The sequence below is a fragment of the Excalfactoria chinensis genome, chromosome 5 (assembly GCF_039878825.1).
Source record: "Excalfactoria chinensis isolate bCotChi1 chromosome 5, bCotChi1.hap2, whole genome shotgun sequence".
Lineage (NCBI taxonomy): Eukaryota > Metazoa > Chordata > Aves > Galliformes > Phasianidae > Excalfactoria > Excalfactoria chinensis.
This window is the reverse complement of record NC_092829.1, coordinates 23847625-23862703: the sequence shown is the minus strand read 5'-3', so window position 1 is coordinate 23862703 and position 15079 is coordinate 23847625. Positions and strand designations below refer to the sequence as shown.

Here is a 15079-nt window from a genome sequence, read left to right as displayed (position 1 = left end):
TGGGTCTGTACCCTGCAGAAGTTCAGGCATCACCTTCCCTCTGAGATTCTGTACATATATTCCAGCTTTTCCTGCTCAATTTATTCTGATACTTAGATGGAACAGTAGGACAATGATAAAGGAAGTATTTCTGAAATGAGTTCATAAAATGATATGGATTTAAAAAAATAAATATACTGTTCCTTAGAATTCAGTTCTTTGAATTGTTGCTTTTCTTAAATCAAGTACAAAATTAGCAATAGAATCAGTTTAGCGTGGACAATGTAAATGTGAAATTAAATTCAAGTTGCTGTCTCTATAGTTACTGACAGTTTAGTTTTTGATGTACCCATAGCTTATCTGAAGGTGACACTTTTCCTGAAAGACAATCTTTACCATTTGGCAATATATTCCTGATAATTGTGACTGTATCTTTTTAAGAAAACTCAACATCAATGAGCTCATTAAACCTGATGTTAAAATTTAAATCATTATATTTTAGAGTCAGCAAGCAGACATAATTATTTAATGATGGAGTTTCTGGTAGGCTTTTTTTTTTTTTTTTTTTTTTTTTTTTTTGCCATTTTTTAGAATGAAATGAATTGTTTACTTGACAGGCAGGTGGCTATGTAATGCCTATGGTTGATTTTTAACAATAAGTGACAGTAAGAAAAATTAGAACTCATTAACATTCACTCAGCCCAGTGTCTGCACCACTGATCAATGCTTGGACTACTGTATGGCTTAAAATGCTTAATGAATCTTTGTTTGACAGAAGCTGACTGCTGTTGCAGGAAGACGTGGATGATCTGATAGCAGGCAGAATGAATATGCACTACACTGTATAAACAAGGAAAATGTGAATAACAAGTGCAGAATGAGTGAAGGCAGTCTTTCAAGGCTTGTGATGATTGATGAACTATATTATGGTTGACGTACACACTGTATGTTTTGCATAAAAGCATTGGGATCTGATTGAGCGGAAAACCAGGGGAGAGCGAGATTGCCTATGTGATTAGTGGAAGGTAATCAGCCATCTGTTAGGCATAATGCACTTACTGAAAATGAAGATAGAAAGCATATGTGTGCATGTGCTTACACTGAATTTCTCACCTTTCATATAAGTACCCATGAAAACAGATAGAACTGCATATAAGGGACTTGGGAAAAAATATACTCTTACTTCACCTATGTAATTTTCTTTTTCTACAACAAGAAATAGTCCAAGCTCTTAGCTGTACTGGGTAATTTATAAATGTATCCTTTCAGTGTACTGAAATGGTAGCTTCAGAAGTGATAGAAAACAGGTAATTTGAGGTGTATTTTTTAATAATGGAGTCATAAATCATTCCTAGACTGATAATGATGTTAATAAAAGGCTACATCCTGAAAATATTGATACATAAACTTTTATTGATTATGACATTTGAAAATATGTTTTCATCCATTCATCGGCAGGTTTAAAGCCACCTAGTTTATACAGATATTTTAAGTACAGAAAGAATTCAGCTAATAGGAAATCCAGACTCCGATTTTTGCACTGCTTGCTGCCTAAAGCTGTTACCAGTGCTATCAGAATTTGACAGTGTAGAAAGCCAGACTTAGCTGTTCATTTTCATAAAGAATTTCAGCTGTGATAGTAGTCCTGTTGAGATGGGCAATATAACCATACCTTTTTCTCCATTATTTTTTTCTCTAGGAACATAAACAGTGTAACTCAAATGAATGTATTCAGTTTTAATAAATGTTCTAACTTTTATAATGGTTTACAGTTTGCTACCTGTGCATCTCACAAAAATATAACAAACTAAGCAATTGAAATCAGTCACACAAAATGTCTAGCACTGTAATATTTGATCCCAAAGCATCATTTGGTGTGATTTATCCATTCATACATTTATCCATTTAATCATCCATTTCCTAGCAAATGTTTTAATCCATATTGTTAATTTTTTTTTAAGTCTCAAAATTTATTGCTGAGTTTTATTAATTTCACTGGTACTACTTTATTCAAACACTGAAAAAGTTAAAGCAGGACGTTGTGTCCTAAATTGTTAGTTTTAGATTTCATGCACATTTGATATAAATTAATGTCCAAAATATTAAGATATTGAGGGAAAAAAATATACAGCTAAGGTCATCAGATGCAAATGCGTACATAAGAATGGTGTGACAGGTAGATATCTTCAGGAGCTGGTGGCTCCTTATGAGTGCAACTCTCTTTGAGGCTGCTGTCTGGTCAGAGCCCACCCAGCATAAGCATGTTCAGTGATGCGGAGAGTGGAACCAGCAGAACCCTGCACCTGCATTACCACCTCTGTAACAGAGCATTTTCCTTTCTCAATCCAAGGGCTACCCCAGATGTGTCTTCACAGGGCTGGCACAAAGCCACCTGGCATCTCTTTGGGCCAGGGCAGCTGGAAAGGTCCTGCTCTCACCCCTGTTTTCTGTAGTCTTCCAGGGCAGCCATGAGCTTTCCAGCTCATGTGCTGGGGGGAGCAGGAGGAGCTTTTGGTTTCCATTGCCTACACCAGAGCTGCCTGACAGTGCCTTTTTTATTCTGCCAGGAAGTGATATCTTGAGTCTGCGTACTAATGAGTCTGCATGCTGGTGTTCCGGCTCAGTCGCTCCTAGCTGTGACGGTTTCTCCTTTCAAGCATGTGTAGGCTTTTTTTAAAGGTGTCCCAGACCTTGATAATTAGTAGCCAGCGTGTTGTACTACCTTTGTATAGTTTTTTTTAGAGAATGTACAGAGTTATCTATTTTTAAATTCTTTCTTATTTTCTTTCTTGAAGTGCTGCAACTTGCTCTGTGATCTGGCAGAGAGAAAAGCCCTAAGGAACTTGACTCTAAGAGTGACTAGGATTAAGGAGGTATAGCTGCAATGCTGGTGAGATAGAGTAGAATCGAACGATTGTAAAAGCACCCAGGTCAGCAGGTTCCAGGCGGGTGCTGGTTGTGAATGCAGTGCGTCAGAGCTGGAGCTGTGCTCTGCATGCTTAGTGGGCTGTCTTTTGTTTGCTTCTTCAACAGCATGTTTTAATTTCTGTTTGCTAATTGCTTTAATGTCCTTACTAGTGCTGAGTCATGTTGGAAAAACTGTTGCAGACTGCCAGTGGGTTTTGTGTGTGTGTGTGAAAGAACTACTAAGCAAGTGCTGTATTTACTGTGTTTCTGCATCATTTAGTGATTTGAACACAACTGTTTTCTTGGTGGACTTGTTTAACCTGTTGGTGGCAAACATACCAAAATAAAGACTGTATCCACTTTTCTGTAATGTCATTTTATGAGAGAGGAATTCATGTAAAGTTTATGCCTAAAATAAGATATTTTTACCTGGTGGAACAGTTGATTTATATGATATAAAACTATGCTATGAGCAGCAGAATTTAAGGGTGAATGTCTTCAGATAGAATTTTGTCTAATAAAATATATTTGGGGTATGTATGGCAATGGCATTTAAGTTGAAAAACAAGTGGTGAAAAGAGATGGATGTGAGACATGCACAATATTATGAAGTCTTTCTACAAAGCTGTTTGTTGGACAGTCTTATTCTGAAGTGTTTTACAAAATTGAGCTGAAGGAGTCAGAAATTGTGCTGCAAGTGATTGAAATTTTTCATTCTTTCCTTTGATTGCATGGATAGAAAATTTTGTCTTGAAGTGCTAAATTAACGTTAACCAGATTGAGAGTGGTTTCAAATATTGTTTTGAGGGAATGATAGATGTGCAGGAGATAAAGGACTAAATAGGAGCAAGATAGGCCATAAAATCAAGCAAACAGTAAATGTCTTCTTTTTTTTTTTTTTTTTTCCCCCTTCTCTCCTCCTCCCCCCTCATTGCCCCTTCTGAGCTATGAGAAGTAGACTGATGCCTGGCTGCTTCTTTGCTACTCTCACTTCCTGCCAGAGTAGTCATTGAATTCAGAGTCCACCTGAAATACTTAGGAATATAACTCAGTAGAGCATTGTTGATTTTGTAGTGAAAATCATAGGGGTCTTTTCTGCTGTCTTATTCCTGTTATGTTAAAAACTGAACTGTAGTCTTTACTCATCCATAAAAAGCTTGGGATGTTGCCCAAAGTAATAGCTCTATGACTACATCCTTTGTTTTGTGGTCTTAGCATTATGGAGATGCAAGTATAAGTTGCTAAAATATAATTAAAGTATTTCTAATGTATCAGATTACAATTACAACTCCATTTAAATTAAAGTTTTCATAATTCTTTAGGTGCTTAGCTCTAAGCCTGGCTCCATGCTGTTATGTATTCTTATTTTTTCTTGGGTGTAAGGTCTACTGCAGCCTTCTACGTGTAGCTATAGTGCATTAAGAAAGAGGAACTGAGCAAAATGTTTTCTTTCTTCCAGTGAATGTTGTAAGTGTATCATGAAAACACAGAGATCTGGGACTTCAATAAAGTCACTCCTATAAAAAGGTGTTTTACTTTTAGGTATGCATTTTGACACTGAAGTATGGAATTCTTCTCTACGTATTTTGATAGAGATCTGTGTATTGCAACAGTTATTAATCTAACAAAACTACAAGAATTTAAATTTCAAAACCGAAGTCTGCCTACAAAGAGATTGACCAAGTGTACACATTAGTTGTCAAAAATATACTGTTTCTCATGGTTTGAAGAGTTAATCAGGTGATACTCCTTCACCCCCTCTGGAAGAAAGGGAGGGGGAAAGGAAGAGGGAAAAACCCAATTGAGATAAGAGAAGTAGTTTATTAAAAAGGAATGTGAGATAATACAGAATAAAAAAGAACAAAAAAATAGTAAAATGAAACAAAAAACTGGAGGAGAGAAAGAAAGTCCATCCAAATCTTTATTGACAGGCCCTCCACCACTCGCCTCCTGGAAAAAGACCAGAGAGCTCTTTTCCCATCACCCAGAGTTGGAAATCATGTTGAGACTCCTGGGAAATGCTGTGCATCTCAGTATATCTTCCCCTTGGAGAGTTAGAACTCATGTTAGACTGCTAAAAAGAAACAGCTGCGCAGTGCACTGTCTCTACACCCAACAGCCTGTCACGTGATGTTATGATCTGGAGTACTAATAAAACTAGAACACTGTCAAAATTTTTCTCATATATGACCAATAGTTGAGTAGGCAACTGCAAAAAGAAATTCCATTAAACCTGAGATATTTTTCATTCACTCATAACTTTCAGGCCTAAGAAAATGTATTAATGTGATAACTTACAAATATGCGACCTTTGTTAACTTGTGGGGTTCAGTAAAATTCTGTTTACTTCGTGGATATTTCTACAATTACAATATAAATAAACTGAAAGTCAGCACATTGTTCCATGAATGAAAGCTGTTATCTCCAAGGTGATAGTCTATGGTGGGAGAAATATCCTAATGTTATTTTTCCTTAAAGAAGTTGTTCGTCGTAATTATGAAAGTTAATTTGAAAAATCTGCTCATTCTAAAACTGATACACCTCTGAATTTTCCATTTACTTCTAGTCTACTGAATTATTATTAGTATTATTTTCTTCCCAGTAAATATGGTCTCATAACAGCATTCTCTGTTCTTTTTGTCTTTACAGAAATATATGAAAGAATTATGTTTTAAACTTTCCTGTGATAGCCATGGATGTAGCACTATCTCCTATGAGGACACAAGATCTGGACCCTGTGCCATCTGATGCGTCTCCCATGCTTATAAACATGACTCCTACAGTAGATGGAGATGGGGAAGAGGATGTAATGAAAGGGCTTGATTCTGGCCAGCAATATGACAAGCCACCTCCTCTACACACTGGGGCTGATTGGAAGATTGTTCTTCATTTGCCAGAAATTGAGACATGGCTTCGAATGACATCTGAAAGAGTCAGGGATCTGACTTATTCTGTCCAGCAGGACTCCGATAGCAGGCATGTGGATGTGCATCTAGTACAGCTAAAGGTAGGACTGAGTTTAACAATGCATACTTTTACATGAGAGTGGTTTCTTAAGCTTTCCTGCTGACAAAATAAACAAAAGGCCGTTTCATAATTGCTGTATTGTATTTGGTAGCTTTTGTTAAAAAACAGACCAATCTCTTTTAGGGAGAAAGAAAGGAGAATCGTTCTCGGATGTTTGTTTTGTTGTTGTTGTTTTTTTTCTTAAAGTACTTATCACTTGATTCAGCAGCCATAACCATGTAAATGAATGCCTTCACACTCTAAAAGAATCAAATAAAGCACTGAAAGAAATCTAATCAGTTATCTTGAAAGTGCTCAGAAATATCCCTTTGATTTTAATGGACTTAAGTCCATAACAGTCCCAAATCTGTTTCCTAATAAGCATGGCTGCTCACTTGAAACCTGAAGCAGTAGAATAGAAAGAGCATAGCTCTAATGCCTGGGCTCTCAGTCACATGGAGGTTATGTTCAAGGCTGAACATAGATGGGACTACATACAGAACAGTAAATACTTAATTTTTTTTAAGTCTCTGACTCATAGTAAGAAATAAAAAGTTATAAGATTTGAGTAGTCACAGTCAAAAAATCAACCATTCTTTTGACTTTTCAGCAAGAAAATGCATTAACGAGACTAGACTTGGAAATAATATAAAATGGAATTTAAAAATCTGTTGTGTTTGTTTGTTTTGTGTTTTGTTTTTTTGTTTGGTTTTTTTTGTTGTTGTTGTTAAATTTTCCCATCAACTCAACAACTGAAATTAATTCTGTTTAAATAATCATAGCTCTCTTAATCCCAAATTTTCTTCTCTTTAACAATTCAGTGAAAATTCAGAGTAGAATTTAAACAAATATTCTCTGGAACTTTTGTGCATGTTCATTTGTATGGCTGGGTTTACTGCAGCACACTAACTATGCTTTTGAAGACAGCAAACAGCCTCCAAAAATAGTAAGCAAATGTTCTCTCTTCAGACTGAGCTGTCTTCAGAGTTGTGCATTCTGAGGCCTGTTTATGTGAGCATAGTTTTCCTTCGTACTCAGCTCAATGGTATTTTATTTATGTTTATTTTTGGACTGAGGCATTAAGCTGTCTTAAAATACAACTCTGTGTATGAGCATTATCTGTAGAGCAGTTGTACTGTAATCAGTCTTGAGTTCTTTATGATCTATGCTCATGGCATTTTTCTGAGAAAATTGGGGTAGTTTTGGGGTAGCTGGCTAGTTTTTAAGTCCTTGCTGGCCTATGTCTAGAACATTCAGAGAATATGTCTAAAAAGTATTTTTGCAAGCAGATGTTGAGAATTTTGCTGGGTTTTGTGCTGCACTGATCTGAGTTTGCTTAGGGCCAAATTAACATAGAGCTGAGCTGAAACTGAGGAGCCAGGGAGCTTTTGGTGGGTGGCATCTGCATACAGCTTCAGGCCAGCTCAGAGTACTAGCGGAACTGACTTGTGCGAACTGGTAATATTAGAGTGTTCTGTGAATACTATTCACCCTCATACATTCAATAAGATGTTTTATTTCCAAATGGAAGGCAATGAATTTAGAGCATCCCTTACAGTTTTCTTCTTAGAGTTTAAGTAGCATATTCAACAGTACTTCTTAAAATACATTCCTAGTGGCTTTTTTTCATGTAAGCAGTTGCTGTAGCACCTAGAAGTTGTTCAGGGCTAGGAAAGGACCTGGTTAATGCAACTGTTGAAAAGAACGGAAGAATAACATGAAAGAATCTCAGTTATGTACCATTATCTCAACTGTGAACCAGTGACAGGGGCTGGCACTGAGGCTATAACAAATAAACAGTGCTGTGTACATACCTTGGACTCACAGAGAAGTACTCCTTTTCTGTAATGATTTGCATTTTAGGACATTTTAAAAATATTTGATGTTTTTTTTTAGTTTTTTTTTTTTTTTTTTTTTTTTTTTTTTTAAATAAAGATTATTTTTTATAAAAGATCTGGAATAGCTGTAAGAAGCCCCAACAATTCTTAACAGAGACATTAGGAAAAAAAGAGTTCTGTAACTTGCTTGCCTTTAAAGCTGTGTACAGGCAAAGAAGAAATAATAATCTGAAAAATCACATGCTATGGAAATGCTTTAGATATATTTCAAACTGTTTATCCTTGCATTATATCACTTAACAATTGTTGTTAGGTATTTCGAGGGCTTTAGCTAAAAGATTTCCGGAGTCTAGAGTCTCAAGTGTATATGGTAAGTGGAGCAATACGGTAATCCATACTTTATTTGGAGGCAAGTAAAATGTTCAGGAAAGAGGAAAAGTGGTCCATATGGATACAATTAGCTCATTGCATCTGAGGATAGTTGACATCAATAATTGTGAGTACATCATGAAAAAAGCTATTTTCTCTAGGCTGTTTCATTTTGCCACAATTAATATTTTCAGTAAATGGAATTAGAGTAATCATAATGCAGATATCAGATGAAATCAATACATTCACAAAATAATGTTACTAAATCTAACAGTAATATAAGAGGGTTTTTTTTCCTATATATATGATAGGTTTATGAGAATGATGAGCATAAGGCTTATCCATTTTTCCCATTGTGAACTGCGAAGTACTAACATCTCACATATGCATGAATTCGTAATTAATATTATACAAGGGCTTCACTGAAATAATGCCTCCTATTTTATTTTGTTGGTCCATGATGTCAGAGGCAGAGGTTGGTGGTATGGAAGTAGAGACTGTGAGCCTTCTTGACAATCTTCTGTTACATGTTGTTGTTGAGTGACAGATGGCAGCAGAGGGGCAATCCAACAAAATGGCATCTGAAGTAAAAGTACATATGAAGCAAAGGCGTGGAATTAAATTCCATCATGCAGAAGAAATTGTTCCCATTGACATTAATTGACATTTACTAAATGTTTATAGAGACTAGAGAGTGGATGTGAGAGCAGTGAGGCGATGGGTGGTGTGTTTCAGCAGTGGCAGTATCAGTGTGAAAGACAAGCCATGTTCCAGATGGCCATGCAGAGTTTTATGAGCACAGCATGCAGGCAGTTTTTCATGGCTGACAAAAATGCATAGCTAATTGTGGTCACTAAGTTGAAAAACAGTGCTTTGTAGATGAGAATTTGCTTTATCAAATAGTGTTATTTTGCTTTTTGTAGCTGTTGTAGTTTCAGCAGAAATAAATAGGCATAATTTTCAGAGGGACTTGCGTATATATACATACGTGGAAGTAATAGGAGGTAGTTCATAACCTGTGATCCTATCTCAAAACTAGGTGTAGATCTAACATTAGTCTATTTTTTTACTCCTGTTTGATTTCAGGAGTCAATCTCATCTTACTCTGTGGTCACTTCTAGGGTCTGAGGTGAAAAGTTCTTTTTGCTTTAATCTTTCATTTTAGAGCTTATGGAAGTCTCTAAATATTTCTTTTTGGTCAAAGCCTCACTTTAAAAATATAATTAAAGGCTTCAACATCTTAGGATATCTACAGAGCATCTAAAAACATTTTTTCTCTAGTATTCCCTCTATTACTTATTTTAATGGATTTTTTTTGTTTGCTTTTTACAGTTAGAGACAGACTTGTTATTTTGTGCTTGCCCAGTGACTGGAATGTTGAGTTCTTGACCTGTGGCTTAGGTTGAAAAGATGGTGTTCAAAGAGACATTTGGAACACCATTTACAATGTGCTTTAGCTTCTGGCTGGCCTTGAAAAGGTCAGGTGGTTGGACTCAGTCATCTTTGTAGGTTCCTTCCAACTGAGCCATTTTATTCTAATATTGAAAAATAAATCTAACTTCGTACAGATTATTTCTCTCTCTCTTTTTTTCTTCTTCTTTTTTTTCCTTTTTTATTTTTTCTTTTATTTTTTCTTTCTTTTTTTTTTTTTTTTTCTTTTTTCTTTTTTCTTTTTGCTCTCTGTAATAATTCTGTAATAATTCTCACTTTTCTGAGGGATACCTTCCAATTGATCAGGGTCCTTCTGGAAGTGATGGAAGTGATGTGCACAAACTGGACACAGGTCTCAGTGTGAGGCTTCACTGCTACTGCATAGACTGGAAAAAGTGTTTCACGTATCTTTCAAATGATGTGCCCCAATTTAGTATTTTCTTTAGTCACAACAACAGGAGATGATTGATTTATATTCAGTGATTCCTTGTAACCCCCAAGTTCCTCTGTGCCACTCTGTAGTTTCTTATCTGTGTTATCTGTATAACTTTACATGAAGGATTTTGTCTTTGTACTTTAACTTTTTATATTTTTTAACTCTCCCCACTCCTTGACTTTAGTGCATCTGTGAATTTTTGGTTCCAAGCTTATAATCTGGTGTGTTCCAGAAGCTTCTCCCCTTACCACACACTGTTGTCAACTGCATATTTAATAAATCTGCAGGTTTGACAAAAGTGAATTTTAAACATAGGATTAAAGCCTGTAATATTTTAACTTCTGAATATCATTTTTATACTATGTGTCCATAGGACAATTTTTCCACTGTTTGCTTTCCTCAGCCAGCAAAGATGAAATGCCATTTTCATGCAGTTTTCTATTTGCTTCAGATGTCTCTTCTGTCTGGCTATCAGTTGTCTTGTGGTGACAGGCTGATTTGATCATCTAGTAACTTATGTTACTCATATGTTTTTCCTAAAATAATAATAATAATAATAATAATAAATCTCCATAAATCTCAGATAATGTCTCTCTTGTGAAGATTTACTCTGGATTCCTGCTGCAGATATGTCTCTGCTTTTGCTTTTTGCGATCAGGAGTTCTGTTTCCTTTTGTGGCTGTTTCCTTGGGAATTTGAGCTTTTCCTGTCAATTTATTTGCTGCATGACTTAAAAGCTTTATTAGCTTATCCTTTGAAAATACTTATTTCTCTAACTTCTGCAATGCTCTCTCTCAGAACAGACCAAGCAGCGTGAGTGGGACACTTGTCTTATGTCATCCCTTGGGAAATTTCCTGGAAAGCTCAGTTTCACATGAGTGTTTCAGTATAGTAGATGCATGACTCATAACTCTCCAGGGTCTGGAGTGCCTTGTATTAGCCTTTTGTCTGATCATCACTCTTAACTTGAGCTGTGCTAAGATTCATTTTCATCTCTCTGACACATTCAGTGAAGCTGTGGCCAATTGTTACCAAATAGTTGTGAAAGAGATGAAGAAAATTGTGGTTTTACTTCAAGCAAATCTAGAAGTCTGCACTACATTCTCAGCATCTGCTGAGATACTTTCACGATCCATTTAGCTATTTTATTCTGCAAGTTCTTGCTTTTACAGAAAATTTCTTCTTGAAATCATCCTGAGGTCTGACTTGGACCCATCTTGCCATTCTTCTGCTTATTCTATATGGTTCCTTAACCCTCTCAGGGAAGGTTCTAGTGTTTCATTTCTCCCATTATTAGCTTTTACTGTTTGCTTTGGAAAAAATCTCATTTTGCTTGCGATGCCATCTTGGTTAATCAGATATAAACTTCTTTTTGAGATATGTCAATTAACTTATTGTGGAGCAAAGTACTTTACCACCACACATGCAGTTTGAACTACATATCTTTTGTTGCCATGTAAACAAACAAGCACTTTCTGTACTGTTTTAATGTCTTAAATGTTTGCAAGATATTGATCTTTTCTCTTTCCACATAAAAAGATTTCAGACATTCTCTTTTCCAAGATTCCTCACCAACTTCAGACATTTATTTAGTGGATCTTCTGCCTTTCCTCTAGATTCCTCACATGATTTTCTTTGGACAGAAGTCAAATGGCATGTAGCCATTATCCCTTAGCCACCTCTGTTTCCACTTATGAGGCCAAAGAATTTTTAGTTGCTTTTCTCTTCATATTTAAACTCTGGATGAGTGTGAAGAATTACTAAGATATTAAAAGACATTTGTTTCTAATGCATCTGCAATTAGATACAGTTTATTCCTTTGTTGTAGTTGTTCCATTACAAACATTTTGCAAAACTGTAAAATGAAAGTGCTGTATGAGTATTTCCCTCTCATACACTTATGTGGAATTTAATAGGCTTTAATTGTTTAAATAATATTAAATGTTGCTGTTTTAACTGAACAAATAGTGAAGGCTGGACCGAATTACTTCTATGAGTACTTTCAACAGTTTTTTGGTTTTTTTCCCCCCCATATGATTTTCTTTTAACAGCAAAAATCAGAATTTCAAAATTGTTTATAGTAACCTTTTTAATTTCTTGTAATTAGCAAATCTGACCTGCCTTTATTGTGACCCATAAAAGGACAAAAATGCCACTTGCATTTATTCTAGTAGCATTTCTGGAGTACTTCATCTACCACCTGTCTTTCTATAACATTAGAAACAGGGCTATTCATTCTTCTCAACTTGGTTTGATGCTTCTCAGTGGCCATATTTTTCTGATGCTTGTGATGACATATCTTGTTTTCTTTTGTTGTACCGCCCCTCAGCTTTGCTAGTTAAACCACCTTTAACGAAGTGAACAGATGTCTGGTTCTCTATACTGTACAGACAACTGTATATTGTAGGAGTACTTGGAGAGATATTGAGAGAAGGTGCTGGGGGAGACCTCATTGCAGCCTTCCAATACTTGAAGGAGGCATACAAGCAGGAAGGAGAATGGCTTATTATGTAATCTGATAATTGATATGACAAGAGGAGACTTCTTTGCTTAAAATGGTGAGGCACTGGCACAGGCTGCCTGGAGAAGTTGAGGATACCTAGTCTCCAAGGCCAGGTTAGATGGGGCACTGGGCAACCTGATCTCGTGGATGGCAGCCCTGACCATGGCATGGGTGTTGGAAGTAGATGATCTTTAAGGTCTCTTCCAATCTAAGTCATCTGATGATTCCATGATGATTCAATGTTACCACATCATCACTTTACATTTTGCATTTTACAAATGATCACAGAAAATGTTAGCGTTGTTCTTTACAGAAGGTTGTGTACAATGTAGCTCCTAATATTGTGATGAATGGACATAAGTTTGACACAAGAGATAAGTGAAAATGAATCCTTATCTGAAGAGGCTGTCTGAAATTTTGTTCAGCTGTTCACTTGCAGGAAATATATTATCCTGGAATACTTCAAGTGAAGTGTTGCTGTGCAAATTTGAAATATACAAAAGATATATGATGGGAAATCATTATTCCTAAATTCACAGAGGTATTTTTGAAAAGATTTCTGGGTGTGTTTACAAAAAGGATTTCTCTGACAAACTTTTATGGCTTCCATATATGATTGTTGATCCAGGTTTATAAATACCTGAAGTGTGGGAGCCATAGTGGCGAGGCTGGTCTGTTTTCAGTAGTGCGTGGGGACAGGACTAGGGGAAATGGGCTGAAACTTCAGCATAGGAAGTTCCGCACGAAGCACTGGAACAGGCTGCCCAGGGAGGTGGTGGAGTCTCCTTCTCTGGAGATATTCAAGACCCGCCTGGACGCCTACCTGTGCGACGTGGTGTAGGGAGCCTGCTTTGGCAGGGGGGTTGGACTTGATGATCTCTAGTGGTCCCTTCCAACCCCTATAATTCTGTGATTCTGTGATTGTTAATATCAGTTCCTATAAAAGTAAACATCTGACTATAAATGTGTGACCTGTAGCTTAGTGCTGAATCTTTAAAGACATACTAATGTACTTAGATCTAGGGACCAACATGTCTATAATGGTATAATGATAGCTTGATGGCTTCCTGTATTGGCGTTTATCATCTATGTATGCTTTGTAAGCAAAATTTAATCCACAAAGTAAGCAGTTTGGTGTATAAGAGCTGTTTTTTTTTTTTTTGTTTGTTTGTTTTTTGTTGTTGTTGTTGTTTGTTTGTTTGTTTTTTTAAAATTATTATTATTATTTTCTTTGCCTCTGAATGGCTCAGTGGAGTAGCAGTATTGATTTGGGCATTTTAGTGTAAATGCTGGGAAGGACAGTTTACCTGTCTCTAAAGAGAGACATGTAGAGGCTACCACTTACAGGTATGCAACATCAGACATGTGCATGTCAGTTTTTCTTTTTCTGCTAAGTAGCTAAGTGTGCTTATTGTTTTTTTAATATTATTTTTCCCCTCAGTGCCCAAAGATATTCCTGTTTTGTAGAAAGGTGCAATAGAAAACATGGAGTACCAGAAATAACTCTGAGTTTCTGAAAGTCTGTTAAATCAAACAATCATGTTGTTTAGAACTTGTATGGTATCTTCATGGTCTTGCTTAAACTGATGGTTTTAAGGAGAAAATGTGACTTGTTTAACACATACGCAACATGCTTCACAAAAGTAACACAATGCATTCTTTTTTCATCTTTATTATAACATTCATCTTGTCTTTGTAGCTTTTAGGATAAATTTTCTTCTAAGGGAAACAAAACTACTTCTTCAGAATCTCTTAAAATTGTTGTAACACCTTGTTTGTCTATTATTAAGCATAAATTGAAGCCAATGCTATATTCTGTTTTACATAGTTTTACAGTCCTGGTGCTGTTGGGCATGTTGGTGGATCACTTACTGGGTCAGTAACTTCAGGGTGAAAATGGTGTTGAAGTAAATGTATATTTCTAGTAATTAGGTTTAAAAATTGGGTATGAAACTGTTGAGACTTGCCAGGAAAACTACTCTGTTCTGTAAACTACTCTGTTCCTTTATCTAGTTTGAAAAGTCTGCTACAAAAAAATAAATAATGAAAAAACCAAAACAACAAACCCAACCAATCAACAACAAAAACATAGAAAATGTAATTCTATGATTCTATAAAAACATAGAAAAACAACTAAAAAAGAAAAACACCACTGTCCAACCTGAAAAAATTTACTATCATTTAGATATCTATACTTATTACAGAACTTCAGCAATGAAAAAATCTATGAGAGTGTACTTTGATAAAAAATACTGATTATGTCTTCCCACTTCTTATTGTTCCTATGTTAAAATATGCTAGTACAAGCTTTAGAAACATGATCTCATGTACTCTGCCCATGGCCACTAGAGAAATATTACAGTAAATATCGAATTTCAGCACAGATGTTACTTATTAGTCTTCTCTGTTCTCCACACTAATCTCATGAACACACAAATGTTTACTGGATACAATTATATAAAAAAAATTAAATATGATGAAAAATGTTGCACATTAAGCCACTGTGCAAAGTAATAAAATCCTAAGAATTATATTTTGTTCTTTAGTATCTGCATATATGTTGAGAATTAGACTGCTGATATCTAGATTTGCTGGAAAAAAGATAAAATC

The 15079-nt window shown here is 35.8% G+C and overlaps 1 protein-coding gene across 2 annotated transcripts in view; it reads left to right on the top strand.

The window, feature by feature from the left end:
• The window catches only part of AKAP6 (A-kinase anchoring protein 6), a 250248-nt gene that overhangs the window by 39245 nt on the left and 195924 nt on the right, over nt 1-15079 (top strand). For both annotated transcript variants that reach the window (XM_072337277.1, XM_072337276.1), the window contains exon 2: nt 5536-5893. In XM_072337277.1, coding sequence (XP_072193378.1) covers nt 5579-5893 — 315 coding nt within the window. In that variant the 5' untranslated portion in view covers nt 5536-5578. The remainder of the gene's footprint in view (nt 1-5535; nt 5894-15079) is intronic.